Source organism: Periophthalmus magnuspinnatus, chromosome 15, assembly GCF_009829125.3.
Source record: "Periophthalmus magnuspinnatus isolate fPerMag1 chromosome 15, fPerMag1.2.pri, whole genome shotgun sequence".
In the NCBI taxonomy this organism is placed as follows: Eukaryota; Metazoa; Chordata; class Actinopteri; order Gobiiformes; family Gobiidae; genus Periophthalmus; species Periophthalmus magnuspinnatus.
Genome location: NC_047140.1, coordinates 32747335 through 32763726, shown reverse-complemented (window position 1 = coordinate 32763726; position 16392 = coordinate 32747335). Strand labels below are relative to the sequence as shown.

Below are 16392 nucleotides of genomic sequence, written 5' to 3'. Positions count from 1 at the left end.
AAGTTTTATGCAGTGAGTTTATTTACATTTTTTCCATTTCATTCCAAACAAAGTGAATGAGAGAATGTTGTGGTCCAGTGGTTTATGACGTTTGTCTGAATATTATTATATTATATTATAGTTTAACCACAAAGAGTTTTGACTGAAGTTCAACGGCTCTGACATTAAAGCTCCTGAATCACACAAACTCACCCATGTTCTAAAGTTCTCCTCAAAACAGACCTGGAGTTGTGTTTTGTTTCATTCACATGTTTGAGTCGCACTTTATTATTAGTCTGTTACATCTACAAACCTCAAAATGCTCTGTTCCACCTTGTGATGTCATCAAGTGATAGTTTTCAAGTGAACAGCTCCTTTTACCTTCAGTTCAGTAGAGATCGGCTATTCAAGGTCTGAAATGATCCAAATGATTCTAGTGAAGGTGTGTGGAGTTTAAAAACACAGTGGAGCACTTCCTGTATTACCACGTGATGACATCACAAGGTGAGTGTGAGTGTTTTCAGTTTGAGAGAAGAACTCAGCCTAAATCTGCAGGGTTTGTGTGTTAAACATGTGAACACAACTCCAGGTCTGTCTGTGATGAAGAAACATTAGATCAGAGAATATGGACCTTTAACTCATCTGAAAAAATAGCTTATAAAATATGAATATTTGAAAATACCACATCACGTTGGGAAGTGAAAGTCCAGCAGAGTGAAGTCCTGACAGAGGAGGGCGCTGTTCTCATCACACATAAACTGTGTGTGGACTGTCACAGTCAGCTCTGTCTTTGGGAGAGAGAAGACGGAGTGAAGACGCCGCGCTGCCACCTCTATGTTCTTCACCTCTGACCCCGGCGCTGGAAAACAACACGTTTAAGACACTTTGGTTTATGACATTTCAGAGTCTTTCTTGGAAGAACAGGTTAAAGAGTTAGGCTTTGCATTTGAAGAGTTACATCCCAAAAGTAACGTGTTTGTTTACAGATGTTCATCAGATTCAATTAACACAGTTTAGCCCAGAACATAAACTACAGCTGTGACCTGGATGACTGAAAATATGTATTTAGCCACGAACCGCTGAATACTGCAGTAAAATGTGTTTTGGAAGGTATTCTGACACACGGGCCAATCAGAGCACTGTGTTCTGACACACGGGCCAATCAGAGCACTGTGTTCTGACACACGGGCCAATCAGAGCACTGTGTTCTGACACACGGGCCAATCAGAGCACTGTGTTCTGACACACGGGCCAATCAGAGCACTGTGTTCTGACACACGGGCCAATCAGAGCACTGTGTTCTGACACACGGGCCAATCAGAGCACTGTATTCTGACACATGGGCCAATCAGAGCACTGTGTTCTGACACACGGGCCAATCAGAGCACTGGTACTGTGCTCTGAATACGTATGATACGTTTACATTGAGTTGTATTTAAACTGGTCTAAAAACTCAGTAGTTTTAAAAACAGCTTCATGTTTGTTTCACTGTTTGTTCTGTTTCCATCACTGACGGGAAAGAAAAATCTCACCTGCCACAAGAGCAAGTTTTATATTTTTCTCACGATTTATCTGCTGTTTGAGTCTGAATTTGTGTAGTGAGTGCCATGTATTACTTTGGTTTTAGTAAATTAACTTCTGTAAATTCAGAATACCACCAAATGAAAGAGTAACTGTACCAGATTACAGTTACTCTACATGAGTATTCAGGACATGTACTCTCAGTATGTGTTCAGTCACTTCCCAACACAGCTAACATAATGTGAGTGTGGCACGTGTGTGTGGTTAAAATAATGTGAGTGTGGCACATGTGGTTAACATAATGTGAGTGTGGCACGTGTGTGTGGTTAAAATAATGTGAGTGTGGCACGTGTGTGTGGTTAAAATAATGTGAGTGTGGCACCTGTGTGTGGTTAAAATAATGTGAGTGTGGCACGTGTGTGTGGTTAAAATAATGTGAGTGTGGCACCTGTGTGTGGTTAAAATAATGTGAGTGTGGCACCTGTGTGTGGTTAAAATAATGTGAGTGTGGCACATGTGGTTAACATAATGTGAGTGTGGCACGTGTGTGTGGTTAACATAATGTGAGTGTGGCACGTGTGTGTGGTTAACATAATGTGAGTGTGGCACATGTGTGTGGTTAACATAATGTGAGTGTGGCACATGTGGTTAACATAATGTGAGTGTGGCACGTGTGTGGTTAACATAATGTGAGTGTGGCACGTGTGTGGTTAACATAATGTGAGTGTGGCACATGTGGTTAACATAATGTGAGTGTGGCACGTGTGTGTGGTTAACATAATGTGAGTGTGGCACGTGTGTGTGGTTAACATAATGTGAGTGTGGCACATGTGGCTAACATAATGTGAGTGTGGCACGTGTGTGTGGCTAACATAATGTGAGTGTGGCACGTGTGTGGCTCTGACCTGAGCTCCTGAGTTTATCTGGGGGGGCCTCAAGGAGCCTCTGCATCAGAGTTGGAGGCACCTGAACACACATCTGAAGTCCTCCATCAGTGAGGGTCAGCGCTGCAGGCCTGAGGGAAGCACCGGGTTTACAGACAAGAATCAGGGATGTCCAGATTATTAGGATCATCAATAATCCGGATCATTAAGGTCACAGTATAATCACAAACAGGGGAGTTGACGGGGGGGACACAGGGGGTCCTGGGCCCCAGGGTTTTAAAAGCCCAGAACTGTTTTATATTAGAGGGGCCCATGTGAGGCTTCATGCCCCGGGCCTGAGCTCAAGAGATAAAACATTATAATAATAATTATAACGTGACCATTTCAGATGCAAAATGAAGTCATTATCATTAGAGATGCACCGATATGTTTGATATTATAGATTTAAGTATCGATATCAACTGATGCCAGAGACTGAAAACAGCATTTATTTACTTTAAACAAAAATAAAATCAGACAAATCTGATGCAGATGTGTTGTATCTGTTATTTATCTCAGGTGACAACAGAACAACTTTGAATAAATAAAAATTCAAACATTATGAGACTTTCTGGGTGACTACGCTCTGTAAATGTTCTTACATCTGTGTATCTGTCCAAACTGGATATCGACTGGACCGATACTTGGACCCGATACCTGATCCAGTTTGGGATCAGTGCAGGACTAATTTACATTGAATCTTTGCTCAGATCCAGTTTGTGAAGTGTTTTTTCTGTTTATGTCGCTTCAACTTTACTTTCAAATTCAGAAAGTTTGAAGTTTGATTAAACCAGATCCCAGAATGCTCCACGTCTGAAAATAGAAATGAAAGAAAATGGAGGATCTGACTGTTTGGTCCTGGTGTCAGTAATCGTGACACAATAGTTTTGTACCCTGGCACGCAATTATAAATATATATATTTTTATAATGATTTTGTCATGATGCCGGTTTGTCCTGTCCTCCCGTGCTCTCTCCCCCTCCCCTACCTGTGTGTCTGGAGCTGGGCGGAGTGCCTGTCTCCTCCCGTGCGCACCTGGAGCGCATCTGCAATCAGCACCACCTGCGGCTGAGTATTTGAGAGCTGAGCAGACTACACTCGGCGCCAGATCGTCTGCCTCTAGCTTGTTTGATTCCTGTTGCCTTTTTGCATGCGCTTATTTGGATTTTTGCTACCCTCCAGACCCCTGCCTCTGCTCGCCCAGCTCCAGCTCCTACATTCCTGGCCTGGTGTCGTCTCCTGCTCGTCTCGTCCTCCGTCCTGTCCTGCTCCCTGGCTGTCGCCTGGTCTCCGCTCTGGTCTCCGCCTGTCCCGGTACTGTGCCCGTCCTGGTCCTCGTCCTGGTCCTGTTCTGCCCGTCTTCCCTGCACCGCACCTGCCTGATCCGTCTCCCGCTCCCCGGTTCCTGTACCTGCTTTGTGAACTGTTAAAGACTGTATTTTCACCTCCTGTAAATAAACACTGTTTAAACTCGCTCTGGTCTGCACCTTGGGTCCAAACCCGCCCGTTACAACAGATTTTTGTATTCAGACTAAACACAGGAGCACACCTGTAGTAAGTGCGTACACTGGTGTGAGGAAGGCAGGGGTAACAGGGCCGGTAGATGCCATTAGAGTCAGTGTCGAGCTCAGACGCACATCGCCCACACCCTGTAAACGTGACATCACCACTGAGTAACTTCAGCACATCTGTAGCGGAGAATGACCCGTCCAGAACCAGGGGAGGGCCCGGAGACAGAGGACCACCACGGAAATGGAACGCTTCCACATGAACTCTCAGCTCCACTTCACCTGAGGTTTTAAGGAGATAAACAAACGGCAGATAATGGACAATCCATCAACCACAAAAGACCTCGACACTTTTGTCATATGGACACAAGTCTGTCTCTGGGTTTCAGATGACATCACCACATTCTACAGGCCAATCATATGATGGCAGCTGAACAACTAAATGACAGATAAAATTAAAGTTGTTAAAACACAGATGTGTGTTGTTGTTGTTGTTGTTCTTGTTGTTGTATTCCACACAGAAACCTGGGGTGACAGTAGCTCAGTTGGTAGAGTGTTTGTCCCATAGACTGTTTATATAAATGGACATAGCTAACCTGCTAGCCACCATGTTCCAAACAGGAGGTGATCATGGCGCACTTCCTGCTCTATCGACTCTGGCTCCAATTCACTTCACTTTAAAAAAAACTGTGTCCCCTCTCTCTGTAACTGCTGCTGTCAGACTCGTCATTCTGGTCTTGAATGTTTATATTAACCCCCTTTACATGATCCTAGGGTTTTTATTTATAAAAATGTGATGTACGACTCATTTTGTGACGATGTAAATCACTCTTCTCACCGCTGTATTTCTGCGACAGCAGCGTCTTCATGTCCAGCTCCACACTGCTGCTGCCGGCCCCCGCTCTGGGCGGCTGAAAAAAGCGGCTCATTCGGGGGTCAGTTGGGTCGAGGGCTCGCACTGAGCTCCATGAGGTGGAGTGCAGTTCAGGAAGGTCAAAGGTCACGCTGTCCCTCACCAAGAGATTACGGAAGTCCCAAACGATTTCTAAAGAACACAGAGCAAAGGCTATTGTGTTCTGTATCCATAATGTATCTTGAAAACACTGATCCAGTGCAGCGCCATAACAAACTGAAAGTCGTGAAAGGCACCAGTTCATTTACCTGAGTCTCTGGTGAAACGTGGCAGCCATTCTACAGCAGCACCCCACAGGACAAGCGCCCCCTGCTGGTCTCCAGGCTGCTCCACAGTCACGACGGCCCAAGGCTGAAGAGCCGATCTGCGACGAGAGTCTGCCTCACTCTGCCACTCTGAAAACACAAGGACGAGCTCCTCATGTCTGCTCCAGATACAGCTGGAACTAGAGCAGGAACTAGAGCTGGAACTGGAGCAGGAACTGGAGCAGGAACTAGAGCTGGAACTGGAGCAGGAACTGGAGCAGGAACTAGAGCTGGAACTGGAGCAGGAACTGGAGCTGGAACTAGAGCTGGAACTGGAGCAGGAACTGGAGCTGGAGCTGAAACTAGTGCAGGAACTAGAGCTGGAACTGGAGCAGGAACTGGAGCAGGAACTGGAGCAGGAACTGGAGCTGGAACTAAAGCAGGAGCTAGAGCAGGAACTGGAGCAGGAACTGGAGCTGGAGCTGAAACTAGAGCAGGAACTAGAGCTGGAACTAGAGCAGGAACTAGAGCTGGAACTGGAGCAGGAACTGGAGCAGGAACTAGAGCTGGAACTGGAGCTGGAACTAGAGCAGGAGCTAGAGCAGGAACTGGAGCAGGAACTAGAGCAGGAGCTAGAGCAGGAACTAGAGCAGGAACTAGAGCTGGAGCTAGAGCTGGAACTAGAGCTGGAACTAGAGCAGGAACTAGAGCTGGAGCTGGAACTAGAGCAGGAACTAGAGCTGGAGCTGAAACTAGAGCAGGAACTAGAGCTGGAACTAGAGCTGGAACTAGAGCTGGAACTAGAGCTGGAACTAGAGCTGGAACTAGAGCTGGAACTGGAGCAGGAACTAGAGCTGGAACTAGAGCTGGAACTAGAGCTGGAGCTAGAGCTGGAAGTAGAACTAGAGCTGGAGCTGGAACTAGAGCTGGAACTAGAGCTGGAGCAGGAACTAGAGCTGGAACTAGAGCAGGAACTGGAGCAGGAACTAGAGCTGGAACTGGAGCAGGAACTAGAGCAGGAGCTAGAGCAGGAACTAGAGCTGGAGCTAGAGCTGGAACTAGAGCTGGAACTAGAGCAGGAACTAGAGCAGGAACTAGAGCTGGAGCTGAAACTAGAGCTGGAACTAGAGCAGGAACTAGAGCTGGAGCTGAAACTAGAGCTGGAACTAGAGCAGGAACTAGAGCTGGAGCTGAAACTAGAGCAGGAACTAGAGCTGGAACTAGAGCTGGAACTAGAGCTGGAACTAGAGCTGGAGCTAGAGCTGGAGCTAGAGCTGGAAGTAGAGCAGGAACTAGAGCTGGAACTAGAGCTGGAACTAGAGCTGGAACTAGAGCTGGAACTGGAACTAGAGCTGGAGCTGGAACTAGAGCTGGAACAAGAGCTAGAACTAGAGCTAGAGCTGGAGCTGGAACTAGAGCTGGAGCTGGAACTAGAGCTGGAGCAGGAACTAGAGCTGGAACTAGAGCAGGAGCTAGAGCTGGAGCTGGAACAAGAGCTGGAGCTGGAACTAGAGCTGGAACAAGAGCTGGAGCTGGAACTAGAGCTGGAACAAGAGCTGGAGCTGGAACTAGAGCTGGAACAAGAGCTAGAACTAGAGCTGGAACTAGAGCTGGAGCTGGAACTAGAGCTGGAACTGGAGCTAGAGCTGGAACTAGAGCTAGAACTAGAGCAGGAACTAGAGCAGGAACTAGAGCTGGAGCTAGAGCTGGAGCTGGAACTAGAGCTGGAGCTGAAACTAGAGCTGGAACTAGAGCTGGAGATAGAGCTGGAGCTAGAGCTGGAACTAGAGCTGGAGCTAGAGCTGGAACTAGAACTAGAGCTGGAGCTAGAGCTGGAGCTGGAACTAGAGCTGGAACTAGAACTAGAGCTGGAACTAGAGCTGGAGCTAGAGCTGGAGCTAGAGCTGGAACTAGAGCTGGAGCTAGAGCTGGAACTAGAACTAGAGCTGGAGCTAGAGCTGGAGCTGGAACTAGAGCTGGAACAAGAGCTAGAACTAGAGCTGGAGCTGGAACTAGAGCTGGAGCTAGAGCTGGAACTGGAGCTGAAACTAGAGCAGGAACTAGAGCTGGAACTAGAGCTGGAGCTAGAACTAGAGCTAGAACTGGAGCTAGAGCTGGAACTAGAGCTAGAACTGGAGCTGGAGCTAGAGCTGGAACTAGAGCAGAAGCTGGAACTAGAGCAGGAACTAGAGCTGGAGCTAGAGCTGGAGCTGGAACTAGAGCTGGAGCTGGAACTAGAACTAGAGCTGGAGCTAGAGCTGGAGCTGGAACTAGAGCTGGAACTAGAGCTGGAACTAGAGCTGGAGCTAGAGCTGGAACTAGAACTAGAGCTGGAGCTAGAACTAGAGCTGGAACTAGAGCTGGAGCTGAAACTAGAGCTGGAACTAGAGCAGGAGCTAGAGCTGGAGCTGGAACAAGAGCTGGAGCTGGAACTAGAGCTGGAACAAGAGCTGGAGCTGGAACTAGAGCTGGAACAAGAGCTGGAGCTGGAACTAGAGCTGGAACAAGAGCTAGAACTAGAGCTGGAACTAGAGCTGGAGCTGGAACTAGAGCTGGAACTGGAGCTAGAGCTGGAACTAGAGCTAGAACTAGAGCAGGAACTAGAGCAGGAACTAGAGCTGGAGCTAGAGCTGGAGCTGGAACTAGAGCTGGAGCTGAAACTAGAGCTGGAACTAGAGCTGGAGATAGAGCTGGAGCTAGAGCTGGAACTAGAGCTGGAGCTAGAGCTGGAACTAGAACTAGAGCTGGAGCTAGAGCTGGAGCTGGAACTAGAGCTGGAACTAGAACTAGAGCTGGAACTAGAGCTGGAGCTAGAGCTGGAGCTAGAGCTGGAACTAGAGCTGGAGCTAGAGCTGGAACTAGAACTAGAGCTGGAGCTAGAGCTGGAGCTGGAACTAGAGCTGGAACAAGAGCTAGAACTAGAGCTGGAGCTGGAACTAGAGCTGGAGCTAGAGCTGGAACTGGAGCTGAAACTAGAGCAGGAACTAGAGCTGGAACTAGAGCTGGAGCTAGAACTAGAGCTAGAACTGGAGCTAGAGCTGGAACTAGAGCTAGAACTGGAGCTGGAGCTAGAGCTGGAACTAGAGCAGAAGCTGGAACTAGAGCAGGAACTAGAGCTGGAGCTAGAGCTGGAGCTGGAACTAGAGCTGGAGCTGGAACTAGAACTAGAGCTGGAGCTAGAGCTGGAGCTGGAACTAGAGCTGGAACTAGAGCTGGAACTAGAGCTGGAGCTAGAGCTGGAACTAGAACTAGAGCTGGAGCTAGAACTAGAGCTGGAACTAGAGCTGGAGCTGGAACTGGAACTAGAGCTGGAACTAGAGCTGGAGCTGGAACTGGAGCTAGAGCTGGAACTAGAGTTAGAGACAACACAAAATACTGATTTAATTTTGGTACATAAAGTTTTTAACAGTCTGGCTTCACCTCCTCTACAGGAGTCTGAAAAGAAATTCAAACCAGAGAAGAGCAGGTTCTAGAAGTGACCGCTCTGTGCAGATGACCACTCTCTGTGCACATGACCACTCTCTGTGCACATGACCACTGTCTGCGCAGATGACCGCTCTGTGCAGATGACCGCTCTGCGTAGATGACCGCTCTGTGCAGATGACCGCTCTGCGCAGATGAGCGCTAAAAATTTCTTTTAGATTTGTTTTTAAACTCCTACTGCTCCGTCATATTTTAGATTTAGTGTTTTGGATTTTTACAGGAGAAAACATCATTCCTCCACATTGACCCTGATAAACCTTTGACCCTCATGAACCTTTGACCCTGATAAACCTTTGACCCTCACACAGCTCCAGAGGCTGTGATGTGATGTTTTGCTAAAATGATTCCAGGTGCTTTGTTGTTTGAGTCGTTCTGTGCAGAAGCAGCTCACCTTTGCTCAGGTGAGTGTGGGTCACCCTCAGCAGCATGTGCACCAGTGTATTAACCCTCAGTGACCTGATGGTGGCGTAAGGGAGGCAGCTGAGCGTCTGCGCGGGAGGTACAGGCAGTGATACCAGCAGGGGGCGCTGTTTGGTGAGGAAATTATACAGAGGAGTCAAAGATCGAGCCCTGACCTGCTGCGAACCTGAAATAAAGAGGAGCGTTGTGTTAGAGTTAAGGGGTCAGAGGTCAGGGGTCAGGGGTCAGGGGGTTCGAGACACAAGAGACAAACAGAAGAAACAACAAAGGAACAAACAACAACACAAGTAACTTCTGCCCCGCACTGACACCTGCCCCGCACTGACACCTGCCCCGCACTGACACCTGCCCCACACTGACACCTGCCCCGCACTGTCCTCCACTGACACCTGCCCCACACTGTCCTCCACTGACACCTGCCCCACACTGTCCTCCACTGACACCTGCCCCACACTGTCCTCCACTGACACCTGCCCCGCACTGTCCTCCACTGACACCTGCCCCGCACTGTCCTCCACTGACACCTGCCCCACACTGTCCTCCACTGACACCTGCCCCACACTGTCCTCCACTGACACCTGCCCCACACTGTCCTCCACTGACACCTGCCCCGCACTGTCCTCCACTGACACCTGCCCCACACTGTCCTCCACTGACACCTGCCCCGCACTGTCCTCCACTGACACCTGCCCCACACTGACACCTGCCCCGCACTGTCCTCCACTGACACCTGCCCCACACTGTCCTCCACTGACACCTGCCCCACACTGTCCTCCACTGACACCTGCCCCGCACTGACACCTGACCCACACTGACACCTGCCCCACACTGACACCTGCCCGGCACTGACACCTGCCCCGCACTGACACCTGACCCACACTGACACCTGCCCCACACTGTCCTCCACTGACACCTGCCCCGCACTGACACCTGCCCCACACTGTCCTCCACTGACACCTGCCCCGCACTGACACCTGCCCCACACTGTCCTCCACTGACACCTGCCCCACACTGACACCTGACCCACACTGACACCTGCCCCGCACTGACACCTGCCCCGCACTGACACCTGCCCCGCACTGACACCTGCCCTGCACTGACACCTGCCCCACACCGTCCTCCACTGACACCTGCCCCACACTGTCCTCCACTGACAACTGCCCCGCACTGACACCTGCCCCGCACTGACACCTGCCCCACACTGACACCTGCCCCGCACTGACACCTGCCCCACACCGTCCTCCACTGACACCTGCCCCACACTGTCCTCCACTGACACCTGCCCCACACTGTCCTCCACTGACACCTGCCCCGCACTGACACCTGCCCCACACTGTCCTCCACTGACACCTGCCCCGCACTGACACCTGCCCCGCACTGACACCTGCCCCACACTGACACCTGCCCCGCACTGACACCTGCCCCGCACTGACATCTGTCCTGGCGCTGGGTTCGGTGGTTCTGACCTGTCAGCGTTCCTGGGGGCGGGACTCTGCCCAGGTTCAGGAGTTTGCTGTTGTAAGTTGAACGTAGAAGTCGTTCTCCTCTCCAGGCGTCTTCATTTACCTGCAGCTCTGACAGACACAGGTGTAACACAAACGCTCTGATGAACATAAGGCAGATTCACTAAACTCTGGGTTTAAGAGTGAACTCAGGGTTAATCTGAGCTAACATACACACACATACACACATACACACCCCTACACACCCCTACACACACACACACACCCCTACACACACATACACACACATACACACCCCTACACACACATACACACACAGTGGCCCCCTCCCCTCTGCACCACCCGAGGAAAAAACAAAACACAACTCCGCCCACACCAGTCCATCTTTCCCCAAAGCAGATTCACTAAACTCTGGGTTTAAGAGTGAACTCAGGGTTAATCTGAGACAGAACTCAGAGCCTCCAGTTTCACTTAAATCATGACTGAGTCGTTTTAGTATTATCGTTTAAATTACAGTTTTATAGCAATAATTCACACTTCTGCAAGAGTTTTGGCGACATCCATTTTGTAAAAAGGATTTTAATTGAGTTAAGCAGAAGTTTGGGGCAAACAGAAGTAAATAATACAGTTTATATTAAAATTATTATCTCCATGGCTAATAATGCAAACAGCTAAATGTAACTGTGACCAAACTAGACCTGACCCAGGACTAAACCAGGGACACCAGGGGCAGATCCTCCCACAAGGGGGCGCAAGAGCCAGTTTTCCTTATTGATAAGATTGTACTTTACCATGAAATTTTCAATAGATAAAAGCACAAATGTTGAACCTGATCATTTTGATTAGTGACTAGACCCAAGAACTCACTGTGTTACAGCAACAACAACAACAACAAAAAACAACAACAACGAAGACAACAACAACCACGACAATGAAGACAACTACAACAACAATGACAATAATGACAACAACAACAACGATGATGCCGACGACAACACCTACAATGACAAAACGACAAAAACAACAACAACCACAACAATGAAGACGACAACAACGACAATGACGACAACAACAGCAACACTGAAGACAACAACCACAACAACAACAACAGTGACGGCGACAACAACAACAACGATGATCACAGCAACAACAATGATGATTATGGCGACAACAACACCAACAATGACAAAACGACAAAAACAACAACAAAGACAACAACCACAACAATGAAGGCAACAATGAAGACAATGACGACAACAACAACTACAATGACGACAACAACAGAAACACTGAAGACAACAACAGTGACGATGACAACAACAACGATGATGACAGCAACAACAACAACAACCACAAGGCAACAACCATGATGATTACGCCGAAAACAACAACAGCAACACTGAAGACAACAACCACAACAACAACAACAGTGACGGCGACAACAACAACAACGACGATGACAGCAACAACAACAGCAACAACAATGACAAAACGACAAAAACAACAACAAAGACAACAACCACAACAATGAAGGCAACAATGAAGACAATGAAGACAACGACAATGACGACAACAACAACAGTGACGGTGACAACAACAACAACAACGATGACAGCAACAACAACAACAACCAGGCAACAACGATGATGATTACGGCGACAACAACAATCAATGAAGACAACAACAACAACGACGATGACGGCAACGACAATGACAACAACTACAACAACAAAACACATCTGCATTTAACAAAACGCATTTTAAGTGACCTCATCTGTGTTAAATATGATTGGCCGATAGAATGTGGTGATATCATCTGAAACACTGCAGTAAAATGAAGATAACATAATTTAAAATCTATAAATTATATTTATGATAACTCTGTAAATACTGTAATAATAAATCAGACACATTAAAATAGTTCTCTGGAGTCTCCTAATCTAATGCAACTTTAAAATGACAGTGTTCAAGAACCACCACTAGATGGCGCCATAAGAGTTCAAGAGTTAGCAACGATGCAGACATGAGGGACAGACCGAAACGTGGTGTGTGGGGGTGTCATATTTAAATAAAGTTGGTATCTGACATCTGCCTACAGAATCTAAAATACCTGACCTCTGACCTCTCTTTAAAACACACAGAGTCATACTTAGCCCTCATTAGCATCCTGGCTAGCACTGAGAAAGAAACCAAAGAATAGAGCTAGCCAGGATGCTAATAGGTGTGAAAGCATCCATTAAAAGGTGTATGAATATTATAATTATTAATTATAACTCAGACACAGTGCATCTGTGCAGCTCAACAGACCCGGCCTACAAACAGAAATCATAAACAAAAGTCATTTCAGTTTCAATGTCGTTAGCTCCTCCCTTCAGACAGATATAAGGCAGTGTCCAGCAGTAATCTGACCAGAACTGAAGACGAGACTTGGACGAGCAGCCAAACGTATTCACTCTACAACGATTTGTGCAGTGACAGATTTAACTTTGGCTTTTACTACAGCCCGGTGATATTTTTTTTCCTTGACTTTTTCCATAGGGGAGGACCATGTCTGCCCCTGATTGGCTAATGCACCTGTCAATCACACTTTGTGAAGCGGCAGATTCACAGGCGACCAGACTCACCTCTTTGTAAAGTGGCTATAAACACTGAATTATTAATCTATGTTTGTTGTTTATTTCCCTCTTTTAATAAACTATCAAATAAACTCAGGATTAACCCTGAGTTTGGACCAAACAGGGCCTCTGTCGTTAATACCTGTAATTAGGAGAACATCCCCCGGGTTGACCGTGAGCACCCAGAACGCTGCTCGTCTCCACAGCGCCACCTTCAGCTCCACTCCTGATTGGTCAGTCACAACAATGGACGCCAGAGGTACACATTCTCCTGATTTAAGCTGTCGGAAAAAAAACGAGACAGACTTAGACCAGTCGAAAATCTGGTCATGGCCTTTATAAACACAGAAGACAGTGTTAACACTGAACATGTGTCATTCATCCACACCTATGTGCAATACTTAAGTCACTTTACGAAGATGTTATATTAGAGTCTATTTTTAGTTTATTTTTAAGTATATATTTTAAATTATTTTAAACTATTTATCTATTATCTTGTTTTATTGCATGTACCATTTTCCTTCTGTTCTTTAACTGTGCGGTGCAACACTGGAATTTCCCCACTGTGGGACTAATAAAGGCAGATCTGATCTTATCATGAATATGAAGCAACATATGTGGAATTATGTATGAAAAAAAAGGTCAAATAACTCTTTTAAATTCAAATAGTCAGTCTCCACACGCTGCTTTGTACAAAAATATTTAGTAGTTATTTCATTTTTTTCTTTACATAATTCCATGTATCTTACTTCAAATGTTTGTTGATCTCTGTGTGTTTATAATATGTAGAAAGTAAAAAACACTGGATGAGAGGGCGTGTCGTGTACGTAGCTGTATAATGTAAAAAAGGATCCGTAATATTATCTCAGTGAGGCTAAAAACAAAGCTCATGTTTATGTGGATCTCATGTAAATAAGTTATAAAACAGTGAAAGAGTCACTTACCTTAATCTCTTTTAAATGACAAGGATGAACCACTGCCACTAAAACAGAGTACAACGTCCCAGCTCTGACACAGCGAGCTAATGTTGTGGTGGCGTTAGCTTCTACAGAGCTAACAGAGCTAACATCATCTCCAGATGTTTGGTCAGTGAACTCCTCACACAGTTTTGCTCTTTTGGAGCATCTCTCCTCTTGTCCTTGTGAACAGAGAAGACCCTGAGCCGTGGCCTGGAGCACACAGCCCCCACCCCTGGGACTGGGTGACCAGGAGCAGTCCACAGAGGGCGTGGAGCGGTCTACAGGAGGCGTGGAGTGGTCTACAGGAGCTGTGGAGCGGTCTACAGGAGGCGTGGAGTGGTCTACAGGAGCTGTGGAGCGGTCTACAGGGGGTGTGGGAGTGGGGGGGGTTGTGTTATGGTTGGGGCTGAACAGCTCTGGGGTGGTGCTGTAGGTGGAGGCGGAGCTCTGGAGCGAAGGGCTGGACACTCGGGGGTTTGACTTCAGGACTAGAGCCTGACTCAGAGCGGTCGTGCTGAGGTACTGGGACTGGAGGGACAGGGCTCTGGACGGTCTGACCGGCTCCTCGGTCAAAGGGAAGCAGCTGTTCAAATACTCCAGGACAGAGGCAGAACGCTCCACTTCAGTCTGACCTCCGTCAGCCCAATGCTCCGCTTCAGTCTGACCTCCATCAGCAGCAGGCGGTTGGCCCTCTGTGGGGTCAAAGCAAAGTCAGATAAATGCATTACAACAAAATGTAAGAAAACAACTAGAACAAACAAAAGACTGAGAACTAAAAAAGAAATGAGACAGACACAGAAAAATAATCATAAAAATACATTTAGTCACAGAATACTGAATAGTGTAGTAAAATTATTTAGTGAAATGTTCTGATAAACGGACCAATCAGTAAAGTCTTCCCCCCCCCCCCCCCTTTATCTTTATTTTAACTTTTGGAAGACAAGTTGGACTACTCATTTTACTAAAACACACTTAAGATCATTATGTTTGCGATTTAGCTAAAAAAGTTTATTTCCTGGTTGTAGAGAGATGAATATGTGACAAATTTAAATATATAGTATAAGAAAACATATATAAGATAAGATATATACACATATATAATATAAGAAAACACTTTTGTTTTGTTTATCATGTTTAAAGTATTGATTCGACAGAAATACCATTATCATGAGCAGTGTGACGTCACCAGTGAGGGACTCTAAATAAAACTCTCTACTTTGTGTCATTTTCAACATATTTTTCATCTTTTCTTCACAAATTGCTTTTCGATTCGTGGAAAACTATAATTTATATTTAAACAGGTTTTATTCACCAGATTAAGTCAAACTGAGAGAATCATCTCCCATTATATGAATAATATAATTAAAAAACAGTGCTCCCTCTCATTGTTATTAATAATACGATTAAAGTCACTCTGAGTGTCTGGAAAAGCTCCAAGACAAATGTGTTCAGTGTTATTATTACTTGGATGTAGCCGTCCGCCGGTCCAGCTCAGGTCCACTTGGGTCCAGTCTGCAGAAACTCGGGAGCCGCCGTCACTTGAGTCTGGGTCAGGGGTCGAGAGAGAAGAAGGCGCTGATAGAAACACATGAGTCCTCCGCCGCTCACACATCTCTGAGGACACACGGTGTGAAGGCCTGTGTTGGAAGATGCACATGTGGAGGGTCAGCCATCTGCTTGTTTTTGTTTGGCCAAGAATATTCCACAGTATGGCATTCAACTTCTCTATCTCCATGAACAGTACAGACCAAGTTCTCTTTGGACCTAAAGTCACCTGCCCCATTCAGACAAACAGAAGGTTTCACTGAATCAACACAGTGACAGTGAACTCTGAATCTACGGCCTGCAGCGGTAAGGAGGCGGTAAAGAGGCGGTGCTAGTGTCAGTTAAAGAGGCGGTAAAGAGGCGGTGCTAGTGTCAGTTAAAGAGGCGGTAAGGAGGTGGTGCTAGTGTCAGTTAAAGAGGCGGTAAGGAGGCGGTGCTAGTGTCAGTTAAAGAGGTGGTAAAGAGGTGGTGCTAGTGTCAGTTAAAGAGGTGGTAAAGAGGTGGTGCTAGTGTCAGTTAAAGAGGTGGTAAAGAGGTGGTGCTAGTGTCAGTTAAAGAGGCGGTGCTAGTTTCAGTCAAAGAGGCGGTAAAGAGGTGGTGCTAGTGTCAGTTAAAGAGGCGGTAAAGAGGCGGTGCTAGTGTCAATTAAAGAGGCGGTAAAGAGGTGATGCTAGTGTCAGTTAAAGTCAATGAGAGTGAAACACTTTACCTTTTTGTACGAAAAACGCTTCATAAATAAACTAGACTCTGATTATGTGGATTAAACTCTGTGTTTACAGTTTTGCTAACTCTATGCTAGCTGATAGCTTGCTCCTGGTG

The 16392-nt window shown here is 46.8% G+C and overlaps 1 protein-coding gene across 1 annotated transcript; it reads right to left on the bottom strand.

The window, feature by feature from the left end:
• Positions 1 to 81: 81 nt before the first annotated feature.
• shld2 (shieldin complex subunit 2) lies at positions 82 to 15687 on the bottom strand. Its single transcript, XM_033979366.2, has 10 exons — positions 15493 to 15687; positions 14014 to 14720; positions 13212 to 13350; positions 10458 to 10565; positions 8963 to 9157; positions 5092 to 5238; positions 4769 to 4975; positions 3972 to 4212; positions 2406 to 2515; positions 82 to 838 (listed from the first exon to the last, which is right to left on the bottom strand). Exons 1-10 carry the CDS (start codon positions 15683 to 15685, stop codon positions 666 to 668), a joined length of 2220 nt encoding a protein of 739 aa, XP_033835257.2. The 5' UTR covers positions 15686 to 15687; the 3' UTR covers positions 82 to 665.
• Positions 15688 to 16392: the final 705 nt, after the last annotated feature.

Coding starts and splice junctions, on each gene's coding strand:
- shld2 (XM_033979366.2), bottom strand. CDS start 15,685: ATGTGCATCTTCCAACACAGGCCTTCACACCGTGTGTCCTCAGAGATG. Junction 14,721..15,492: donor CGGCGGACGGCTACATCCAA/GTAATAATAACA, acceptor TTGACCCCACAG/AGGGCCAACCGCCTGCTGCT. Junction 2,516..3,971: donor AGTGTACGCACTTACTACAG/GTGTGCTCCTGT, acceptor TGCTTCCCTCAG/GCCTGCAGCGCTGACCCTCA.